We start from the raw sequence: 23,831 nt of genomic DNA, 5'->3' as shown, positions 1-23,831 counted from the left end.
TTATTCTCGTTACACGTAGCCAATGACCGCCAGTTCAAAATTTAAGTCTAATGCAAAAGAAATTAAAATTATTTTAAGTTTCTCACACATTACGATCTTTGTAATTTTTAAGCAAATGTACTATTATTTAAATATTAATATATTATACTCCGTGTATATTAAACATTGTTTAAATAGTTGGAAAATTTAAAATATTAATTTCTAAAATCAAAAGTATTCATTTATAAGTTTTCACGTTTAGAAAGAGAGAGTGACGATGTTCATTCGTTGAAAGAAAATTAACTCAGTAATCGATGAAATTACTAAAAAAGCCATATATGTTTATATTACACAAGATCAACAACCTTTAGATAAAAATTTTTAAGTATCGAAATTTTAAATTAAAATTATTTTAAGTTTCTCACGCGTTACAATCTTTGACATTGGACATGAATTTCCTTATTTTTGCCATAGAGTCATCTATCCAAAGAGTGGCCGAATAATTTATTATTGCTTCTCCCTGCAAGCATTGTGAAACGCATTTCTTTGCGTTTGGAATGGTTCAGAAAATCTGAGCGTCACCTATTTACGTACTCAAACAAGTAGGTAATCGCAACTTCAAGGAACAAACATACCCCATTCAAGCATAATTTGAAAGTCAGTAGTGAGGATATAAGCTTCTTCTCTTTTGCCGCAAATTTCGAGGGGCGCTACAGTATAAAACTTTTTCTTCGCGAAAAATGTCGAAAATAGCATTTATGCCAACAATAAGAACAGACGTAATTTTTGACCAATTTTGATGAACGTGATATAACTTTAAAGACAAAGGTTTAATCTAGGACTCTGCTTCTCCGAATTTTTGGAAAGCTTTTTATTTGTACATAAACTATTCTCGAAAAAATATCATTTTTTAATACGATTTTTTTCAAAGAAGATAAAACTTTCTCATGAATTCGAAAAAATGAAGTCCTAAATTAAACCTTAGTCTTTAAAATAAGATCTTGTTCATCAAAATCGGTAAAGAATTACGCCTGTTTTCATTGTGGCGTAAACCATTATAAAAGTAGGATAGATGGACAACCTTAAATCAGACGTTTAAGTAGTTTAAAGCAGACATCCGTATGTGACCAAGAATTTAAATAATAGATGTAAACTGTTCTTGAAAGTTAGCATTAACTTTTCACTTATGTCTTATATATACTCCTTCGAAGAGTGGACGATCAGATGCGAAGAGTGTATATATACACCTATAGTATGCATAGTATATTGTATTTCATATTTCGTACTTAATAGTGTCTAAATTTCAGTGTCTAATATTTAATTATCATAAAATTATATCATGTTTTTCAATTTATCATAATTTAATATTAAACATTTTTTCATCTTCAAAAATTTTTCCTATCTATTTATCTTGTAACTAAACATATCACATGTACATTTAAACTATATAATATCTAAGAAAAATTCAAAATAAACTATGTATTATTTTCAAATAAAAATATTTTATTTATTGTAATAAAATACATCATTCCCCACCCTCAAACTTATAAAACAGGAAAATCAATCAAACATTTTAAATACTTTATACACAAACATCTTATCAGTAATATTTATGTTCCGTCCACGGAAAATATTATCTCACGCGCGCGACAAAGCAAACAAAAATAAATAATATTGTATACATATATCATATGTATACACAAATGAATATGACTCGTACCAGGTAAAAATATCACATCTACGTATTACTGCGCCACTTAGTGTTTCATAGGTAGAACTAAAATTGAAGACGTATCTTTTACATTAGAGCAGTGGTATCCAACATGTGGCCCTCGGATCGCATGTGGCCCAGTAGAGTAAATAATGCAGTTCAAAAAAGTATCTTGTGGTAATTTCAATTGATGATTGCCCAATACGACGAGCAAAATGCAATTACCTTATGGACAAAACATCTTTGGTGGCGGATTCCATGTGGTGATAGGATTGAAGTGGTGATATTTTATAAGTGAAAATATGTCTAATGTTTTGTTTTGAAGATAATATGGCTAAAAAACAAAAAAAAAAGAAATTTTGTATTTATTATACATTTACTACATTTTATTTCTTATTTTTTATATGTGATCCAAGAGAATTTTTCCCCTCACTCAATGCGGCCCAATCAATCAAAACAACTGAACACCACTGGACACCAGAAATCGTAAAACTAGCATGATTGACTTACATAACATATATTTTATATGGTATTAAAGCACAATTCACATCGTAGATAATGTTAACACGTTATAAGCCATCAGTATATTCTGTAATAGAAAAATAAATATTTATTTGTATTATTATAAACTTTTAGTGGTGGCAAATGCAAGTACAATATAAAACAGACGTTACTAGACATTACTTGGACGATCTGTAATGTAACAACTTTATAATCAATATGAATCAAACTTAATACTATATGATATAATGGCGAACTAGTTTATGACCGATTTGTTTGATTTTACATAAAAAATAATAATCTTGTTGTTTCGATCAATTATTTTCATTTATTCATTGGAGTATCTCAAAAAGTCTTGATATGATAAATTTAACATTTAAATTTGAAAAAATGAGGAAACACTTAAAATTTTTCACATTTTATTAAAAAGAAATTAATCTCTATTATATTATTATCATTAGTGTGAGAAAGAATTTTTTAATTTTCTAAAATATATGATTAAAGAATTAAAGAATACATTTTAGGTTTAATGCAAATATCTTAACTCAAGGATAATAAAGACATATCATTTTTTATAACATTGATCACTATTTATATATACCCCAGCATTCATTATACATATAGAGTAAAAACTGTGGCAGGACTAGTTAGCTATAATCTAACACCATACTCCAATCTATAGAATCTATTTAATTTGTATTGTACCAAGATTTTGATTGGGTTTGATATGACCTGTAAAGTATATACTTTCAGTTTAATTAGTTCATTTTTATTACAATGCAAAGCACTGTGATAATTTTAAATACTTTACTTGGCACTTGCAAAATACAATAAACTATATTGTGCGAAGAAAAACAATATTCTCTCCCTTGTTTTATTGATGTAATGAAATACAATTATTACTTCTCAAGATTTTGTTTATGTCTCGTCTTATATATGTATATATATATATGTATATATATATATTTTTTTTTTTAATATTTTAATAATAACTAATGCTAATTAATTATTTATAGACAACTATTTTCATATTTAAATACAATTGTTTATTTGTTAATTATTATATAACTCCTATGTTCTTATCTAACAAATAAGAGTCAAGAGTTGCTATGTTCACATGTACCAACAAAGTTCTATTTTTTATAGATCACAAAGCAGCAAAAGGATATTATAATTATCATATTATTTGACAATCTGTGAAAGATAGTCAACATTAAGTTATTAATGTTACAATAGTATAATATGTACAGGAACCTAAGAGGTGGGATGGTATGGGCGGCTTCACTCAACGGAATGCAACATTTCTTTTAATGTCTGGTATCTTATAAGCGATATTGACAGAAATATTTCTTTGATAATATTTAACAGAAAACTTATTTCTCATAGTTACAAATTATAAAATTTCAATACTTCTATATTACGTTGTAATAGTTCAAATAACTTAACATGTACATGTATTTTCTTTAATACATTTATAAAAAATTATTGCAGAATGTCCATATTTAATTTCATGAGAGCAGTATATAAAAACCCGTTAAAGAATTTATAAGATAGAAGTATTGCTCTAAGTTACAATAGCAATAATTTTATTTCGAGTATCCATAATTTGGCATATAAACTACATGATGGCGTATCTGTATTAATATAGTATTTTAAACTATTGCACAGAAAAGACAATTATTTTAATACTGATTGAAAGGATACATTATCAGTACTGTAATGCACTTATTTTACACTGTTTTTTTATACCCGTTTTAGATTAAATATCTTCATGATTTTTAAATATATTCAGTATAAATAAAAAAGAAATCTTTTAAAGGAATCTATCTTATGCTTACATATTTAATTGAAATATGTAAAGTCTGTTAAATATATTGATTTAATAAGATCTATTATTTTACTTATAATATATTAGAGTAGTAGTCTTACAATAAGAATAAGATGTTTTTTGATGAATTTAAAATAATTATAATAATATCAAACATATTTGTTGAAAATAGTTACATATTCATGTATATCATAAGACAGGCTACTTTAAATACATGAAATAATTTATTAAATCATTAATTTATTATGACATTTTCTGATTTTTCTTAAATATACGAAATTGCGGAATTCTCCTGCATCAGTTTCACAAAGTGAAGTCTAAATTCACAATTAATTTGAATTATAGTACTTTTTATTTAATATAGCGTTTTGTACTATATGGGTTTACACAACAATATACGTATGTACATGAGTATATGTACATACATGCCGTACATTGTACATTTGTGATATATACCTTATAGCTTCAAACACAGATACATACCTTATTATTTTATTTACACAATTAAAAAAAAGACGTTTTATTTATTTCCACAATTCTATAAAATTTTAAGTGAATACCCACAGATAACTAGTACTTTCACTTTTTTTTAATTGAAAACCAAAATAACAAATTTGAAAACAATTTATATTTAATATATCTATAAATGTAGATATATATATAGAGAGAGAGAATCGACGATTGACTAGTACTTTACTAGCAAATTGCATTTATATTCTTTACTTTTATAGCTATGTTTTTGTGTTGCACCTTTTATATATATTTGTCCGAATATATACTTATAGGTTTATCCTATTTAATTTTGCTTTTAATATTAGATCAATAAAAATATGCAAGAACATTTTATTTTAACAAAATAAAATTTCTCTTTTGTTAATAAATAATTTATTTCTTTTATTTTGAAAACTAATCATTATATCTTATATTACTGCTTGAAAAATTTCATAAATTGCACAAAACCTTTTTTGTACAAAATAATAACTTTATACTCAAAAACTTGATTGTAATAATACAGCACTATAGAATTCTATTTGACTAGTTTTAAGAATCACTAGATTTTAATCACTTGTGAATTATTGGTTATTCATAGGAAAAGCTGCATAATATTTGAATAAAAGAATTACATAAAGTTATCAATAAAATATGTTACTCAATTTACAATAAAAATACTCTCTACTCCCCAAAATATTGTCTAAATCTTGAAGTATAAGTTATTTGGACACTCATTATATATTTTTAACATATTTGTAATTAGTTGATAAAACGAAAAAAAATAACTAAGTATGAAATTATTAGAATATTAAAATAAAGCTATAATATACTAATACCCTTAAATAAAAAATGCAGCTTATAACCGATGATCTAACATTGCTCATTTCAATTTCATTTTTATTTCTGCTTGTATGGAATAATATTAAAGATCGTGATCAACTTAATAAGTTTTTTGCAACTTATGATCACAGTTTTTAACGACTCAGTATTGCACGACTTTAGTGTAATAAAAAGAAACTTTGAAAACATATCAATTATAATGCCTATTATCAATAGATATACTAAATACCCAGTGCGTTTAAATCATTAATTAATGTGATACACAAACAATCTGGACGATGTTACTAAAAAATTGTTGCATTCTGTTGATTCCTGTAGTGGGCTTTTAAAGACTAGCATACTCGCCCGGATTAATAATTATTTCAAAATTATCTTCTATAAGATAAATATTTGCTTCCTTTGCAATTTAAACTGTAAATAAGATATACTGATCAAAGTTGTAACTATTATTATACGTATGAATTTGTGTTTAGCATCAGGCATAACTTTTTGTTTGAGTGCTTTACATTGTATGTAAAATTGCTAAATATAATCCGCATTGGTACATATGTAGTTCTAGCATTATTAGTATAATTTACATCTGTATATACGCGAGCGCGCGCGCATGATGTATGTGTATCATGTATAATTTAACACCCAAAGGTATTACATGATCAAAGTTATAACAAAGCATTGTTTTTGCAGTCCTCAAACACATCTTAACACATCATATTTTATGCAATTTAAACTTCAAAATAAATTTTCAGTGTACAAACAGTATATTTCATACTATTTCTAAAATATATTTTTTTGAAAGTTTTGTCAACGTTTCTGACAAAATTAAATATCATTTAATAATATAATTTGGATTATATAAAATAAATAAATAAATATTATTTTTTTGCAGAAAAAATGAAAAGTTAGAATCACCAAACAGTTATTTATTGTAATAAATTAGATGTAATATAAAATATAACTGTCAAGTTATATTGTATTAAAGAATTTCATAATTAAAAAGATATAATTTCTAATCATCGTCTTTTAAGTATTTCGATTTCTTATACTGAATGTACACTGAAAATAAAAGTATTTACAATTACGCTCAGCCTACTGCAATTTGTAAATTATACGTCCTAAAAATTAAAAAATGTATCATGTCATAAATAACGATAATTTAATTGAAAATGTGATTTTAAAACAATATTTTACGCGATCACATACCAAAGTAATATAGTGCTGTGCTTCTCTTATAAAATAACAATGAATATCCGTTCCTTTCAGCAAAGTCTTTAAGTTCTAATGAGCATCTCGGATTACTATGAAGGCTGTATTCTTCCAAGAAAGTATGACACTCCCATTTGGTTGTGGTTGAATTGTCTTGATTGTAATATAAGCAGACTTGGGAAATTCTGAACACTAATTCTCACGATTCTCTGCTAACTACTGTAGCATCTGGTATAGGTCTAAATCTGCGACACCTGAAATGTCAAATACATGTAGATGAATATATAAATAAATACTTATACCGATAAATAAATAAATAAATAAATAAATAAATAAATAAATAAATAAATAAATAAATAAATAAATATATATATATGTATATATTATATACTTCTGAACACGAAATAGTATAATTATATTTGTAATTATCTAGTGATATATATAATAATGAGCTTATCAACTATGTTATACCTAGCATTATTTTCCGCTACATGAGGTGGAAGAGTTGCTGGCGGCGGTGGAGGTTGAGTATTCTGTGGACCACTGCTATCAGAATCATTATCACTGCTTTCTTCTGTTCTTTTACCACCTTCTCCTAATAGATGTGAAGGTACACCTCTAGGGAAGCATCTTGGTAATACTTCAGAATTTGGCCTCATCCTACGTTGTGGTCTTTGAAATCGTAAATTAAGTTGACTGGCATCTGTTACATACTTTTCACTTTGTCTACGACGGCGTAATGCTGGTGTACAACCAGTTAAATTTTCATCTTCTGCCGAACTAGCCGATGTTAAAGGTGACATATTTGGTCTTGCATCAGGTAAAGTAGCACAACGACGAAGTGCAGGTGCCTCCATATGTACTGTCAAGGGTTTACCTTTGATAGCTAAAATTTAGTAGCATTAGTATTGATAGATTTGTATTTAATATTAATTGCAAAAATCAACACATATTTAGTACTAAATAAAGATTTGTTTTCTCTTTCGTAATTAATAGTAAGATGAAATTAGATTATTGGAATGGTAGATAGTATGATAAAAGCATTACAATGTAAGTTTCAAATCATTAGGCCAATGATGTGATAATATAAAATAATATAAGCTAATTTTTTAATTAATAAAAGAAAAATATACCTTTTCAATAGATTGCTTTCTAGTATACAAATATTTTTTTTAAATAACATGTATAAAATTATTAATATTCTAAAATTTTATCAAGTTAATACACTATCATACCTAACATTAAAGAATAGTTTAATTCTTTAAGAATTCTTCTTAAATTTCTTCTCTATTTTTTAATAATACTTAACTATTTTTGCAAGAATATTATTTGAATCTTATTTGCAAAATATTTCCATTTTCTTAGTACAAAAATTTATCTATATAAAAGGAAAATTTATACAGCTATGAATACTTTTACATTGCAAAGTATTATAATCTTATAAATTATCTTTGCACTACAACTCTATGTCTTCATTAAATGTTACTAAAAATATTTAATTTTTTTTCTGATCTATCGTAGATATAGAAATCAAAGATATCGTAATTAAATGTAATTAAATATGAAGAAAACTTTAAACTCATGTACTAATTAATAACACGATATATAAAAAATTGGCATATATCATGAAGAAGCATTTTACTAACTAGTTTCTCTTTCCTTAGTTACAACCATGGGTGCTGGTGATTTTTCTATTTCACTTCCTGTTCCAGTCCTAGTATTTGGTGTGTTAGTTTCAGGAGTTGATTCAGACAATGAACATTTAGGACTCTTCACTGGTATTGGTATTTTACTGTGAATATTATACGTTCTGCAAGGTGTTTCTTTCTCTTTATTGTCCTTATATTCACGCAGTAATGGCACTGAGTTTGGAACAGTGGTTACGGCAGTGGTAGCACCAGACTCTTTATTCTGAATATTGTTAATAGGTACCCGACTTTCATTTGCATCATAATATACTGATGGTTCTTCAGGCCCTGGATTTGGGCTAGCTGGACTACATGCAGTACCATTTGTTAATTTTTCTGTGAATTAAATGAATTAAATAAATTACATTAATTAAGGAATAAAGCTTTTATCAATAAAAAAATGAAGATTAATTTCAGATAATTATTACTATATCTGTAATGTGTAGAAGCAAAAGCTATATTTATATCATTTTCTTCAAAAGTAATAGAAAATTAACACATTTATTGTTCAACTTACTTTGTAATGGTTCTCTATCAGCACTTGTTTGTATTACTGTAGCTCCTCCTGTTGCGTCTACTACTCTAATTTCAAGCTTTCCTGCTACAGCTTCTTCTTCTTCATCACCAGCAGGAGTGCTTGGCACAGTATTATGAGGTGAAAAAGCAACAGCGGGTACACTAGCTCTCCTTGGTGGTGGATTTTGTCTTGGTTCATCATATCTTGTAGCAATGTTTCTCATAACATCTACTTCATAAAACAAGTCATCAAATGCAGCTTGTTGAACCTGTTAAAAGGACGCGTACATTAGAATATTGTATAACTATTAGTACAAAAATGATATCACATAGAGATGCGATTCTATTTTATTGCTTCTTCAAATGTATTATATAATGTAATATACAATTATACATACCAATGGAGCTTCAAGATGGTTACGAACGTGTGATGCTAATGTAGGAACGCTCCAAGCACGTGGAAGAGCTCCTTGGAGTTCTGGATATTTTTCTATACCAGCAATATTTAAACATCTATGTGGAACTACCGGACGTGGAGAATCTTCACTTATGCGTGATAAAGCTGTTGGTACTACCACATGCTGTTGTATTGTATTTGATGAACTACTTGGATGTGGACCTGCTGCTTTTGTATCAGTTGGTACTGGTATTGAAGTTGTTGTAGTATTAGCTTCATTAGCTGTCTGGATAAACAAAACGTATATAAAAAAAAATGAACATAAGTTAAAAAGAAAAAATGTTATTACATGTAATATTTCCCATAAAATTCGTATAATTATATTAAAATATTTGTTGCAAAAACAATATCAAATTTCAGACTAATTATTTTAGTACTATAATCATAGCTTATTATACACCCATACATATTTATATTTTATAAATGTAATTAATACTTTGCTCCTATTATATTTTATTAGTAAGCACAGTAGAACACATGCAATAAACTTACATTAAAAATTGTATACTTTATCCCACTACTTTATACACATAAGAACACCTTTCTTGATATTGTATTTTTTTATTACATTATCGTATTTTTTTAATTTGGAACAAAGTTTTAAAGAACATTGCAACAAAATAGTAAAATGTTTTGTGTACTATCATCTTCTAGGAGAAGGTAAATGGATCATATATAGAATAAATTATAAATGTATATTAATGCATGACCATAGGTGTTCTATTTGCATGGATTAATCAAATGAAACACCCTATATATATTTTTTAATACAGGTCATGCATTAAAATGTATTTTTCTATGATATAGCGTACACTTGCGTTATTAATCTTGATATACATGTAACTCTAATCCAAAGAAATGAAATTATTAACATATACGTAAAAGGAGAAGCTATAGCATTTTGAACTCAAAATGACGGTAATCAAGAACTTGATTTGGCAGTACAGCAGGTGTCAAGCGAGGATGTTGATATAGGGCAGACATGGCTAGAATATAACAGATACTTCCATCAATTATAGAAATTGTATTGTTTAAAAAATTGAAAGATAATATCTGATGTAAATATAAAACACGCGAACATGTAAGCCGCACTAATAAAAAAAATGATATCCACATATATAAAGTCTAAATAAAATTTCTGTGAGTAAATGTATTCTATTCGCGTCTGACCTTCTGAACAAAATAATAGATCTAATACTCACCTGTGGAACCAGAGATGGTAGATTCGTACCCTTATGCTCAGGACTTTGTAAATTTTCACCTTTCCATTCATTATCTGTTTCTTCAGAATCATCGAATTGTGATTTCCATTGTGAAGCTAATGTTAATCCACCACCACCTTTTGTCACTTGTTGTAAGGCTGACACATTGTCGTCATCTATCTGCGCAAACTGCGTAATGGAGCAATCCCGTACAGTAGCACGTCCTGCTCTTCCTTGCTGTCGCCCATCCGTTCTTCTTCTTGGTTCCCGTCGTAATGGTTCCCTCTGTTCAGTAACCTGCTAATCATATATAAGATAGCAGGGGTACCTGCTTACAAAATAAAGAAATACTTCAAGTGCAGAGACTGAAAAAAAGGTTAATACTAAAGTGTTTTACTACCATGGAAATGCTTTAATGTGATGCATATAAATAATTAATTTTTTTTATAGTTATTGTATAGAAATACATGTAATGAAAATAATATACATAAAGACACATATAAAACGTCATGCTGTATACATACGGGACTCTGATTTCCTATGTATTTTGTATTAGTCACATCATATGAGCAATAAGATGCATCCACTTCAGTTTGTACACGTGGACTTGGTGGTTCACCAGAAGTTTTTTCTGGAGCAGTTGCAACACGCAAACGAGCAAATGTTGCGCCACTTGCAGATTTTCTTAATGGAGTTACTGCATTTGACATCACTTTAGAACGAGGAACTTCAGAAGCTGAACAAGCAGACGCCATTAATGCATCACCTTCATTGTCCAATTGCTTTTCTACTGTTGCGGCAGGAGTTTGTGGTTCTACTGCCATTGATAAAGCACGCCTTTTTTTCGGAGAACCTAAAGAAAAGAAAATTATGTTATAATAATAATAAAATAATTTAAACTATCACAAGTATACAAAAAAGATTTACCTTGAACTACAGGAAGAATTGCAGTATTTTGTGTACCAGGCTGAGTGTTATCTGTTGTAGGTATTGTTGCATTACAATTTTTATCTCGACCATGATTACTAATAGCCGATGCAAATGGTACTGGAGAACTTTCAACTTCACGTTGCCTGTTCCTTCTACATACACTTTCATAATCCATCAGTGCCTTTCAAGGATATCATTGCATATATATTATTATTAAAATTAATATTAAGAACACATGAATATTAAAGTATGAGATTGAGTATACTAGATTATTCATTGTTTGTGCTTGGCTATTTAGGCTCTATTTGTTTAATAAATTTGATAAAAAATAAAAAAAATTAATCTTCCCAAACGAGAGTAAGTGTTTCATACTGTTCTTTTTTTAATTATACTAGTCTCTAATATATGAACATATGTATATATGAAACAGGCATAATTTTAGAATTCTACATTTTCTGTTATATTACTAGTAATACTATATTAATTTTGGTCTTATTATAAACTGTAAAAATAATTTTAACTACATTTCTTACATCTAACTCTTTTCGGTTGTCTGGTTCAACATTTTCTTGATTGTTTGTATCTACAGTTGGTATGGTTGGAGGCTGATTAATAGCAGTTGCTGTTGTAAGTGCAGGAGGAACAGTAACTGTAGGTAATGATCTGGTAGTTGATAAACCTTCATTAGCTATCAATGGTCTTTCCCAATCATAAGGATCATTTGGTTTCACACATCTACGTTTCATGCATCGTTCAAACAAACCAGCTAACATTGCATAATCTGGTTCATCTGCATATCCCAGACTCTATAAAATATGATTGTATTAATTTTATTTTGTATTATGATATTTATATTTCTATTTACTATTATAAAGACTTTTTAATGAATGTTGTTTGTAAAAAAAATATTACATTTATATGTTTAAAAATCCTAACATTTATAAATAAGTTTTATATATACATCTATTAAATAATAATTTTGTAGCGCTGGAATACTATTACATATATAGAGATAAAGGTAAGAGATAAGCAGATCTACCTTTTCAATAAATATATTTAATTTGAAAAAGGCATACCTGAATATGTTCCAAAAACAGGCGAAGGTCAGATGGAAGATGCTTCAAAAGTAAGCGATGGTCATACTTTTCTTTCATAAAACCTACCTATAAAACATATAACACTGTATGACTATTAATTTTAAAAAGACTTATGTAGGATGTATGTATATCTTGTATTATGAGTATAAAATTTGAGTATCAACTAACTTGTTCTTTGTCTTTTATTTTACGCCATGGTAGTTGACCATTAACGAATTCTACAAGCATGTAAAACAAAGACCACAAATCGTCATGTCGTCCCATTTCTTTGTTCTTATGTGCATTAACAGATGCATACCGGACGGTTCCTCTAAACCCTGCAGCAGCACGGGGTGGTCTAACTTCACCAGTACCTGTTGTAAACTGGCGGGCTAGACCAAAATCTAACATATATACCAACCTAGCATTGTATGATTGGCGTCCAATAGAAAAATTTGACTGTAAACATAAATGTAATAAATAATTGCCTTAACAAGAATTCAGGAGACTAAAAAACTACATGCGGATGTAAAGGTAGGAAAATAAGTAAATTAAATATTAAGAATATTAAAGACACTTACAGGTTTAATATCTCTATGAAGAAAGCCTACTTGATGTATACTTTCTATTGCTTTCAGAATTTGAAGACCTAGTCGTAAAGTAGTTGATAATGAAAAAGCACCTCTTGGCTGTGCTCGTCTTAATTCAGCTAAATTTTTTCCTTGCAATTGCATTACAACATAATTAAATCGATCGTTACGACCACAGCCTATAAATCTGCAAACATGTTCTTTACCTGAAACAGAGCAATATATGTATTAAAAAATATTTTTATTTTATATTTGATTCAAATCTGTATTGTGAAGATTCATTGATACAATCAATATAACAATACAGCCACAGAAATATCTCAGAAACACATTTTTTTATAAGTAAGCATATAAATATTGAAGGAATATAGAAGGGTATTCTATACTGACCCTGCAATTTTTTCAATACAGCAACTTCCATTTTAAGGACCTGTTTAGGCTGACGTGCGGATTCCACTTTAAGAGCAACCTGCTCTTTTGACATTAAATCTAGGCCTTCGTATATTTCACCAAATCCGCCACCCCCTATTTTTTTAACCTATAGTATACATATATATATATATATTACACCTTAGTCTGTACGCTATATCAAACTATTTAGAAAAGACTACAGAGGTATAGCCTTTTAAGTGTTCTTTTTATTGGTATTTGTAAAAGAGATAAAACTTAAAAACTAGATTCTGGAATTGGAAAGTGGATCAACTCAAAAACATAATGCAGTTCATAAAGTACTATTTTTTAAAAAGTTTATTTAAACAAAACAGATTTATTTCTTAATCAATCTACAGTTAATAAGATTCAAGAAAAAAATGTGCAAAGTTTACGTTCTCTAAAGTCAAGAGAACGCGTTAAGGCGAAAAATGATAAAAAAAGAGAACAAAAGAGAGAACAAATAATTCGCATTCTTACCACTTTCCATCGTTCTTTGACCACATGGCCAGGTTGTAATAAATCCTCGCTCGTCATAGTTATATTATTGTTTTGATCCGTACTTTCGTCGCCTACATTCCTCAGCACTAAATTTTCAAGATGATTAGGATGCCTGGAAAACGGAACCAACCCTTTACTTGAAGTGTCATTATGACGAAGGGTGGTTTATTCGTATGATCGCGACATCTTCAATGACGATGCCTAGATGATGGCCCGAATTACGGGCTATCAACGCAAGCGAAAAAGGATCGACACACCCCGAGAAAGAATCTCGCGACGAGATCTTTAACCTAACTCTAGCGCGGGTAATAGAAAATTGGTCAATACGCGCCCTGTGCTAGGCAGCCATAATTGCGTGCAAGCGAAGGGTGCAGCTAGAGCACAAGGGGAAGGGGACGACGGCGGTACCTCTTCCTAGCTTTTCCTTCAACCCTCCCTTCGTCCCGCCACCTACTTCATAGCCTAACCCGCCGTCTACCCCACCGTGTCGTCAGCCCTCTATACACCCGTTCCCTCTCTCTCTCTTCTTTTCTTTCTCTTTCCCTCTACCCTCTCTAGCTCCCGTCGTCGTACAGCGTTTGCTGTCGCCTTCCTTTCTTGGCTTCTCTCTCTTTCTCTCTTCGTTCTTCCCCTATACCTGTCTCTCTTTCCTATCTCTCTCTATCTCTTTCTTTTCTTCTTTTTCTTATCGTTTCAAACGTAATTCTTGCCACAAAATGATGTTTTCGCGGTCTTCTTTTTCGATAAAAGAAAAATTTCTCGTAGAGAACCAATTCTTCTTCATTGTCGTTGGAAGAGGGAAGCACACGTTCCCACGATAATGCCCTCTCAACGCTATTACTACTACTTTGTTACCACCGTAGACAAGACGACATTAATATATGATCGAATTTTCAATGTATCCCGAAGACTCGCCCCCCCCTTCGAGAATCCTATGCCTTTTTCTCGAACCCCACTTGCACACACGAGAAAGAACTGATCCAAATATACAATGACACTTTATTTTTACTAACAGTGTCGTCTGCTACGAGCGCCGCCGACACGGCGTTCCTCCGCGAGTCGGAGGACTTCTGCCGTGCGATCGAGCGCTGAACGCACCTCTCCTTACGATCGCGCACTTCTCTCTTGCATTTTCCCCTCGCATCCCTTACCCCTTTCGTCGCTTTCCAATAAAGAGTCAAAGTCCCTCGAAACGTCATTCGCTTGTTCTCCTTCCATTTTCTTTTTCTATGCAGAATATCAAAATAAGAAATAATAATATTAACGAGAAACAATAATTAATTGAATGAAGGTCTGAGCGAAAAAGTGAGCGCACGCAAATGAAACAGCCATTTTTCGATTTTACCATTCCGCATCGCGCCGAAGACCGTGTTATTCGTAATGACCACGAGATAGCACTTGGCTCGCTCGATCGATGAATCTTTCTCTCTTTTCCGAGACCTATGAAACGCCGCGCCGTTTTTATTATATTTTGTTCTTCGATTTCTCTTTTTCACCGTCCCTTTTCTGTCGCACGCTACTCTGAACCAACCCCTCTTCTCCGAGTCTCCCTTAACTAACAACTCGTCCAAGTGCTGTTCTTTTAGCGCCTTTGAGAGTAGCGCACACGCAACAGTATACAGTATACATATAACGCCTATCGTATGCGCCTATCGAATGCACTTATCGAATGTGCCTGCACAATACGTCATGCGACGCGACAGGGTAATGCGTAAGGATACGCGCAATATCATCGTCTAAATGATCCTTTTTTCTTTTTTTTTTTTTTTCTTTCGAAATTTTTACACATCTTTTCGTATTTGCACACGAAACGATTCAGTTCTAATATATCTTTTGATCTTTTTATTTTCTTTTTCACGCACGCTTGATGTATTTTAAGAATTTTGTCTCGACAAACATTCGATTTAGAAATTCGATTATTTGAATCAATTTAAATTTTAGCTCGATTCAATGAGTGATAGTTTAAAATGATGTTTATGTTTGCGATCTTACAAATATTTTTCTATGTATAATAATAATAATTTATAAAGAACTCAAGATTGTACTCAATTTTTTTTAACAAATTTTCTATATATATATCCGAATGCGTCAATAAGATGATCTCGATTTAAAGATAGTCGGTCGTACCTATATATGAAAAGAATTATTCATTGAACAAAAATGATAGGAGAGAGCAATACAAATGAAATATATAAGTTAGCGTTTTGTATCACGAGCTTACGTAAAGAAATTAAGCGAGTAGTTTTACTAGCCAATCGCATACCGATAAACTGAGTTGGTCGATTGAAACTGCACTGCTGCACATACCGAACTTGCATACAAACGTGTTTATTCTAGCTTTTAGCGTACATGCATGCACACCTAAAACTCACACAACCATGTGCACATATGTATCGGTCATCTCAAGCATGCGTGATTCGCACAAACGCTCGTAGGTGAATGTCATGCTCAAGGTAAAGATCGTCGTACAACTGGCTTACTTTCGCTTTTAAAATTTCTTTTAAATAAAATAAGAACTTCTAATTAGTTTAGTTCTGATAATATTAAAGATAATTACGAGATAGTTATACGCAAAGAAATATTACTTAATGAACTTAAATCGTACGTATTTATAATTGAAAACTTCCCTATATTTCTTTTACCCTTTTAATCAATGATTTTGAAAATATCGCATAAATATTCTTTCGTGCTACTATTAATAAAGCATAAAATACTGAAAAAAATTATAAAATGTTTCTAATATTGTTTTCAAATATTTTTTTTTATATCATGATTTTTAATACATCATAATATTGTAAAGTATTGAAAAGTAACTATCGATATTGTTTGTTTCAAATATTACTTGTATTCTGTCTATTTTTCTTATATTATATTCAAAATCTAATATCATATTCTAAATATGATTTGATGAATGAAAATAAAAATTAAAAGAGTGTATAAGAACATCTATTTTTTTTCCGCAATTCGACAAATTCGATAAAGATCGAAGGAACTTACTGTAAGACTATGAAATTTTGACCGCTATTCTACCGGTTCCCTTCACCAGAGGGCATAATTTAAGTTTAAACATCTATTTTTAAACGGCCCCACTCGGTGTGTGATACAGCAGGCAACATCGTTCTCTCCGACACAGCACTTTTTCGAAGATTTTTCGTTGAACTTTTTTATTTTGGAGTAACCATAGAGCATAAATAACTACGCGGTCACTCTTCGTTTCGTGCACAATTGACTCCCCGAATGATAGAGTATCTAGGACCGATGTTACAATTATTTAGCTGACATAACCAGTTCGATGTACTCACTTATCGACAAAAAGAACTTTCGATATCAATCGATACGAAATGTTAAGACTGGAATCCGATCATCACGATAAATCTTTCGATCGAATTTATATGGTATCGCGTTGGCGAGATATCAAGTTTCAATATCGAATATTTGCCTCGAAGTTGAGGCCAAATAAAAGTGTATATAATTACTGAAAATCGTAGGCGTTCATCTCGTTACTTATTATCAACTACATACTAGACATTTATAGTGGATAATATTCCTCAAGGATTCATAATAGCATCGATTTTTCGAATAATTATGTCGTTATTTATCGTGTAGTCGGTAAAAGGAATACATTTCGTACGTCCCACGGCTTTCTTATAAAATAAATGAAAACAGAAGGAAACAACATTAAGTTTAAGTTATTTTACAAAGCAAGGCATTGCTCAGTAAAGAAGCAGCTATATAATATATAGTGTCCCTTATTTGATTCGTTGTATCAAAATATATTCTCATTAGATATAATAAAATTACATAAAATTATCTTCAATTTTTTCGTATCTATAATAAAAAACTGATTTGTTTTATTACATTTTAAGAGAAAAGTTTGGATAAAATGATTATTTATTAAATGATCGCAGGCTCATCTGTAACGAAGAGATCTTAAAGATCGAAATAATTGAAAGAATATTTTTTCTCGTGTGATCGATCCTTAAAAAAGCTTACGGTAAAAAGGAAAAATCGTGTATCGTGATAACACGTACCACTTCATGATTTCGAAGTATAGTGACCAAAAAGAAGAATAGAAGTAGTTTTTGGTCGGTTTAGGATTCGTTGATGAGATCCAGAAAGAATGGACCAATGACGTACGTTGGAAGAACGATTATTCAATGTTTAAGAGGCTGTGATCGAGAACTACCGTATAAGCGTGATAATCGAAATGAAGAAGAGATGAACGATCCTTCGTGCTGTATTCGCACGGAACGATTAACGCAACCGATTTCACGTTTAAAGGCGTTAACGAAGTAAGTGCCTCCTCTAGCAGACAGAATTTCGTTCCCGGCACTCGTTAGTACTCGGCGCTCGGCACTCGACTTCGAGAGGCCGAGCCAAACCCAGCTCGTCGAGGCGAGTTTCACTGGCATTGGACCGACACCGTCGTCGCGATCCCTTTTTTCCAACCCCTTCCTCCTGCATGTACCACTCTTCTTCTTTCCTTCCCCGGTATTGCACCGTCTTTTCGTACAAATTTAAGAAAGAAGGAATCCATTAGAGATGAAAAACTAACATCGATTAAATCTCTAATAGATTTTGAACGATTGTTCTATATCGATTTTTTCCTACGCATTTACAATATCACTTATTTAATTCACTCTCTTTTCTACCAAGAAATCATTTAATAATGTGAAAATTTTAAAAAAAAAAAAACCTTCAAGAAATTAAAGGCGGTCGCACTATTTTCGATTCGCAAAACATTGTACTAATTTTCCTTAGTCGGGAAATGCATTCTGCACCATTGATTTTTGCCTTCGTTTTGGCACCATTAATACGGATATAATTATGCGTTCAAATACAACTATACGACAATAGACACAAGCAGATCGAAATATTAGTCGTGAAACAGGTGAAATAATCCATTTGAAATTATCAGAAACATTTAATTTACTTTCTTAAATTAATTACACTATTATTATTCATGCTATTATAATGATAGAGTTCATGTAATATTTTTCATTATTCACGAACGTTACTTTACAAATCTGCAAGTGTGCATTCTCTTAGATATACTTCTATATTCAAGTATGATCTTTTCTTTATTCATGATGCCTGACAATTCTTGATGCCAAATACGAAAGTTCATCAAGATCTCTTCTAAGACGTTCTGTCGTAAACCAACACAAATCAATGTAGTCTCGTTGGACAGTGTTCAATACAAATTTTAATATGCTCCTTTAAATGTACTCTTAAGTATACTCTTTAAGAAAGTATATCTTGGAACATTATAAGCGAGCCGCCTCCGCGTTCAGAAAAGTTGAGCTATTTTGGTTGGAATTAGAGCTTAGTCGTCGTGGTTTATTCGTTTTAAGAGCTTCAGCATCGGCGGTCAGAGAGGTCGCAATGCTTAGACGAAAAAGGGTCAGGTGACCATCGAGCAGGCTGAAAAAGTCACCATTCATGATCAACGAAGAAAGAAATGAAGGGGAGAAATCTTTTCTCGTCTTATTTATGATAACTACTCCGAACATTGACATTCGATTTGGCAGTCGATCAACGGAGCTTTATAGTAGAGAAAGAGAAATGGTTCATTGACATACATCGATACCATGACACATAGTTCCACAGTCGTGAAAATTATTTATTTTGAAAGAACGAATATCTAAGATAGGGTGACAATATTGCGTGACTGTATTTTCAAGAAGTAATCGAAATTGTTGAACGAGCCATATTCTGTTTTCAGGACACGATCAATAAATCATAAACCAGTAAATTTCGTTAAATTTTTCAATGTTAAAATTTCAAACATTAATCTTTGTCCTTTGCATCAATAACAGCTGTATATAAATCCAAAAATAAACACATTCTACTTCCGCAGATATTGTAAGATTGTCTATCTTTATTTCTTGGCTAACAGTGATCTAAGTAGCGCACAAAAATCATGCATGCGTTTTATTAAAGAGCAATATTTTTAGCAGGACACTTTTCTCGGTGGTGTTGATATATTAACCTAGTTTAGTTTAGTTCAATATCTTAGAAAAAAGTATTTTCTCTATTCTGAATAAGTGAAAAATGAAATTTATTAAAATAGAATAATTACAATAATATAATATTACACAATTATTATTTGGAAAATATCCTTTCAGTTAGGACCTTATATCGCATGAAAATCTAAAAGAGAAAAGAAAGATGTTCGAATGACTTTTCTTTTTTTTTGTGATTTTTGGAAGAAATGCTGCATGTTTGAATTCCAACTTTGAAGACAAACAAAGATGTAGACTGTGCCAGGATCAAGAATAACTGTTGTCAAACGAAATTCCAGGATACTAGACGTCGATTTGATATTTCCTCGGAAACGTAGCTATCTACAACTGCATTGCTGTAATTTTAAAACAAAATTTCTGCAAATCGTTATTTATGTTTATAACGTGTCGTTAAACTTGCAACAAGTATGATTCGTCTGTAAGAAGTCAGAATATGTTAATATAATTACAAATCGTAAATGAAGAGAATATTGTTTTAAATGATACGTTTAGATAGCGTAATTATGATCTTATTATTTTTTATAACACGAAAGATATATCCGATCTTTTTCATGATCAAATTCGATTTCGTCTTTGTTCTGTTGTAATAAATTTAAATTCAATGATAAATTTAGTGCACGAAATTACTAAAGATATTTAATGGATATATTTATTAAAGCATATTATACATAAGTATGTAAAGATTCGAAAAATATTTAAAAATTTAACTGTTTTATTATTTTCTATCTCATTAAATTTTATCATTAAATTTTCCTTTATGCGGATCCAACAAGAATTTTCAATAATAAATCTATTAGAAAAGAATTTATTTTTCGTTAAGTGATGTCTGCAGTAAAATCGGTGCAGTTAGCATTGCAGAGACATTGCGGGTGTGACACAGTAATGTAAAGTATACAGAATTGCTAACAAATATAGGATTTACATTTATTTGTTTCTTGATAATGTAGAAATAGTTTTAATAATCGAGAAAATATTTAGGAAAACTGCTACATAAAAAACATTATTATTATTATTATTTAAATTTATGGTTATTAAAAGATAAACAATGCTAATATGTTAATATAAATGATCAAAAGATTGATTGCTCTTCTAATTCGATACTGCAATTAATTAATCTGGTTCAGTTGGATGACTTTCAGATCGATCACTGATGCAATTCAAAAGAATCCACATGGGTAATATCGTTGTAGTTCATGTATTATATATTAGAAAAGATTTCTTAATTTTCTTTAAAATTAGATCAATTATAATGATACTCAATAGATAATACGATATCAACAGTGGATTATTTCAAATTCATTAGAATCAATTAGAAAGTAAAAGTATTCATATGCAGGTTGTTCCAAATCGAACCGTCGCGCCCTTCTATGTAAACTGTATTAAAAAAATTTGTAATTTATTGAATGAAATACCATATTGTATTACTGGAAAATATTTTCTCATTTTTGTTATATATTTTAATAATATAGATACTTTATTCATTTCTATTTAATAATCGTAAAATAATGAAACGTGTCATTGAGAGATTCTATCATGCATAACACACGACATGCGCGCGATTCAAAAACTTGTAGGATGTCGCTACGCTCGGCGACCTTTCTTTGACTTTGTTGAACGTGTCAGTCATTATACGAGATACTCAACAGCATCTGAAGGTATCGTTGCATGTTATTTTGTCAAATTATCTACAAGTGATTTGAACTTAAGGATAACTAAAGTTGAAAAGAAAGGAATAAAAACAGAAGACGTAAGAATGGCATTAAACAAACTCAGCATAGATAAGGTGGATCTCGCCGACAAAAGGGTTCTTATGCGGTATATATTATAGTTTTATCATATTTCTATGATTATACACACATATATATCTATATATATATGTATATGTATGTTAAATTAAAAAAAGTAAATTAAATAAAAATAAGTATGTTAAATTAAAAAAATTTATTTAGATTTACTCGTTTATAGAATATAAGATATGTATTATTAAATATTTGTATTTTTTTTTTGGAAGAGGTTAAGAAAATGACAGTTATGATTGATAATATGTATATATAACCTCTGTTTTAAATGAATCTGTTTACTTAAAACTTAAATTTTTTTAATATTAATATCTATAGAATTAGAATCATTAGTAATAACTTAATGTTTTATAGAGTGGATTTCAATGTACCACTTAAAGAAGGAAAAATAACAAACAATCAAAGAATCGTTGCTGCTTTAGATTCAATAAAGTATGCACTTGATAAGAAAGCAAAATCGATTGTTTTGATGTCCCACTTGGGCCGTCCAGATGGAAAAAAAGATGCAAAATATACATTAAAACCTGTTGCGGAGGAATTGAAAACACTTCTGGGAAAAGATGTGCAATTTTTGGATGAATGTATTGGCCCTGATGTGGAAGCGGCATGTGCTAATCCAGCAAATGGAACAATTATCTTGTTAGAAAATTTAAGATTTCATATTGAAGAAGAAGGAAAAGGAATTGGTCCAGATGGAAGCAAAGTATATATTTAATTATTAGATGACAAAAATTAAATATCTCTATTTTTTTCATTATATTTAGATGATCTTTATTCATAGGTAAAAGCTGACAAAGATAATGTCACCAAATTTAGAGAGTCTTTGAGAAAGCTAGGGGATGTTTATATAAACGATGCTTTTGGAACTGCCCATCGTGCTCATAGTTCTATGATGGGAGATAATTTTGATGTTAGAGCTAGTGGTTTTCTTCTCAAGAAAGAATTGGAATATTTTGCCAAAGCTTTAGATAATCCAGAACGTCCATTCTTAGCTATCTTAGGAGGAGCAAAAATTACTGATAAAATCCAATTAATTAATAATTTACTAGACAAAGTTAATGAAATGATTATAGGCGGAGGAATGGCTTTTACATTTTTAAAAATTTCAAAGAATATGAAAGTAAGAATTATTTAATATAACTTTATTTAAATTTATTATATGAATTATTTATATCATTTATAGATAGGCAGCTCTTTATTTGATGAAGAAGGTGCAAAAATTGTAAATGATTTATTGGAAAAAGCAAAGAAAAGTAATGTTCAAATTCACTTGCCAGTAGACTTTATAACAGCAGATAAATTCGCAGAAAATGCGGCCGTAGGTGAAGCTACTATAGAAAGTGGTATACCTGATGGTTGGATGGGTTTGGATATTGGACCAAAGTCTAGGGAGTTATTTGCAGGCTAGTTTATTTCTTAATTGTTAAAATCTATATGAATGTCTAAGTACAATAAATGCTAAGTATATACTCTTAATTTTGTAGAACCAATTAAAAGGGCAAAAGTAATAGTATGGAATGGACCAGCTGGAGTGTTTGAGTTTGAAAATTTTAATAAAGGCACAAAGAGTTTAATGGATAATGTTGTAGAAGCTACTGGTCGTGGTACGATTACTATTATAGGTGGTGGTGATACAGCAACTTGTGCTGCTAAATGGAAAACCGAAGACAAAGTGAGTCATGTCAGCACAGGTGGTGGTGCAAGTTTAGAATTACTTGAAGGGAAAGTATTGCCTGGTGTAGCAGCACTCTCTCCATCTTGAAGTATTATTGGCAAAAAGATATGAATATATGTATTAGTTCCAGTTGAAATTATATATTGCTTAATGTATGTATTCTCATACAAAGACAACTAGAATTATTGAATATTCAGAAGTTTATTTTCTCATGTTTCATAGGACAAAAATATATCATAATTTATCTGAACAAATATTTGATTGGCTATCACATGTAAAATGTTATTACTATCCTAATAAAAATAAAATGTTTACAGGAAAATTTCTTAATTATTTAGAGAAAGAAAATCTATGCATATAAGTGCATATTACTGCATCTGATTTAATG

General features: G+C 30.2%; 2 protein-coding genes across 7 annotated transcripts; one reads left to right on the top strand and one right to left on the bottom strand.

The window, feature by feature from the left end:
- Nucleotides 1-1,520: 1,520 nt before the first annotated feature.
- LOC124952672 (tau-tubulin kinase homolog Asator) lies at nucleotides 1,521-18,311 on the bottom strand. 6 transcript variants are annotated; one of them, XR_007101986.1, is made up of 16 exons: nucleotides 17,975-18,311; nucleotides 13,923-14,055; nucleotides 13,404-13,551; nucleotides 13,005-13,219; nucleotides 12,613-12,882; nucleotides 12,424-12,510; nucleotides 11,881-12,153; nucleotides 11,345-11,528; nucleotides 10,942-11,270; nucleotides 10,418-10,717; nucleotides 9,157-9,441; nucleotides 8,760-9,027; nucleotides 8,201-8,578; nucleotides 7,026-7,440; nucleotides 6,552-6,808; nucleotides 1,521-2,279 (listed from the first exon to the last, which is right to left on the bottom strand). XR_007101986.1 is itself a non-coding variant. In XM_047502935.1 (15 exons), exons 1-15 carry the CDS (start codon nucleotides 17,980-17,982, stop codon nucleotides 6,754-6,756), a joined length of 3,348 nt encoding a protein of 1,115 aa, XP_047358891.1. In that variant the 5' UTR covers nucleotides 17,983-18,311; the 3' UTR covers nucleotides 6,488-6,753. The 6 variants fall into 6 exon arrangements, 4 of the variants coding, with proteins under 4 accessions (XP_047358891.1, XP_047359058.1, XP_047359148.1 ...); XR_007101981.1 differs by lacking the exon at nucleotides 1,521-2,279 and adding an exon at nucleotides 4,240-6,463; XM_047502935.1 differs by lacking the exon at nucleotides 1,521-2,279 and having other exon boundaries at nucleotides 6,488-6,808.
- A 3,252-nt stretch (nucleotides 18,312-21,563) lies between these two features.
- Nucleotides 21,564-23,765, top strand: LOC124952902 (phosphoglycerate kinase). Its single transcript, XM_047503547.1, has 5 exons — nucleotides 21,564-21,784; nucleotides 22,123-22,471; nucleotides 22,550-22,888; nucleotides 22,952-23,171; nucleotides 23,253-23,765. Exons 1-5 carry the CDS (start codon nucleotides 21,723-21,725, stop codon nucleotides 23,528-23,530), a joined length of 1,248 nt encoding a protein of 415 aa, XP_047359503.1. The 5' UTR covers nucleotides 21,564-21,722; the 3' UTR covers nucleotides 23,531-23,765.
- The last annotated feature ends 66 nt before the right edge of the window (nucleotides 23,766-23,831 follow it).

This window comes from Vespa velutina, chromosome 1 (assembly GCF_912470025.1).
Source record: "Vespa velutina chromosome 1, iVesVel2.1, whole genome shotgun sequence".
Lineage (NCBI taxonomy): Eukaryota > Metazoa > Arthropoda > Insecta > Hymenoptera > Vespidae > Vespa > Vespa velutina.
Note: the sequence above shows the minus strand (reverse complement) of the source record. Positions and strands in the feature narration are given on the sequence as shown.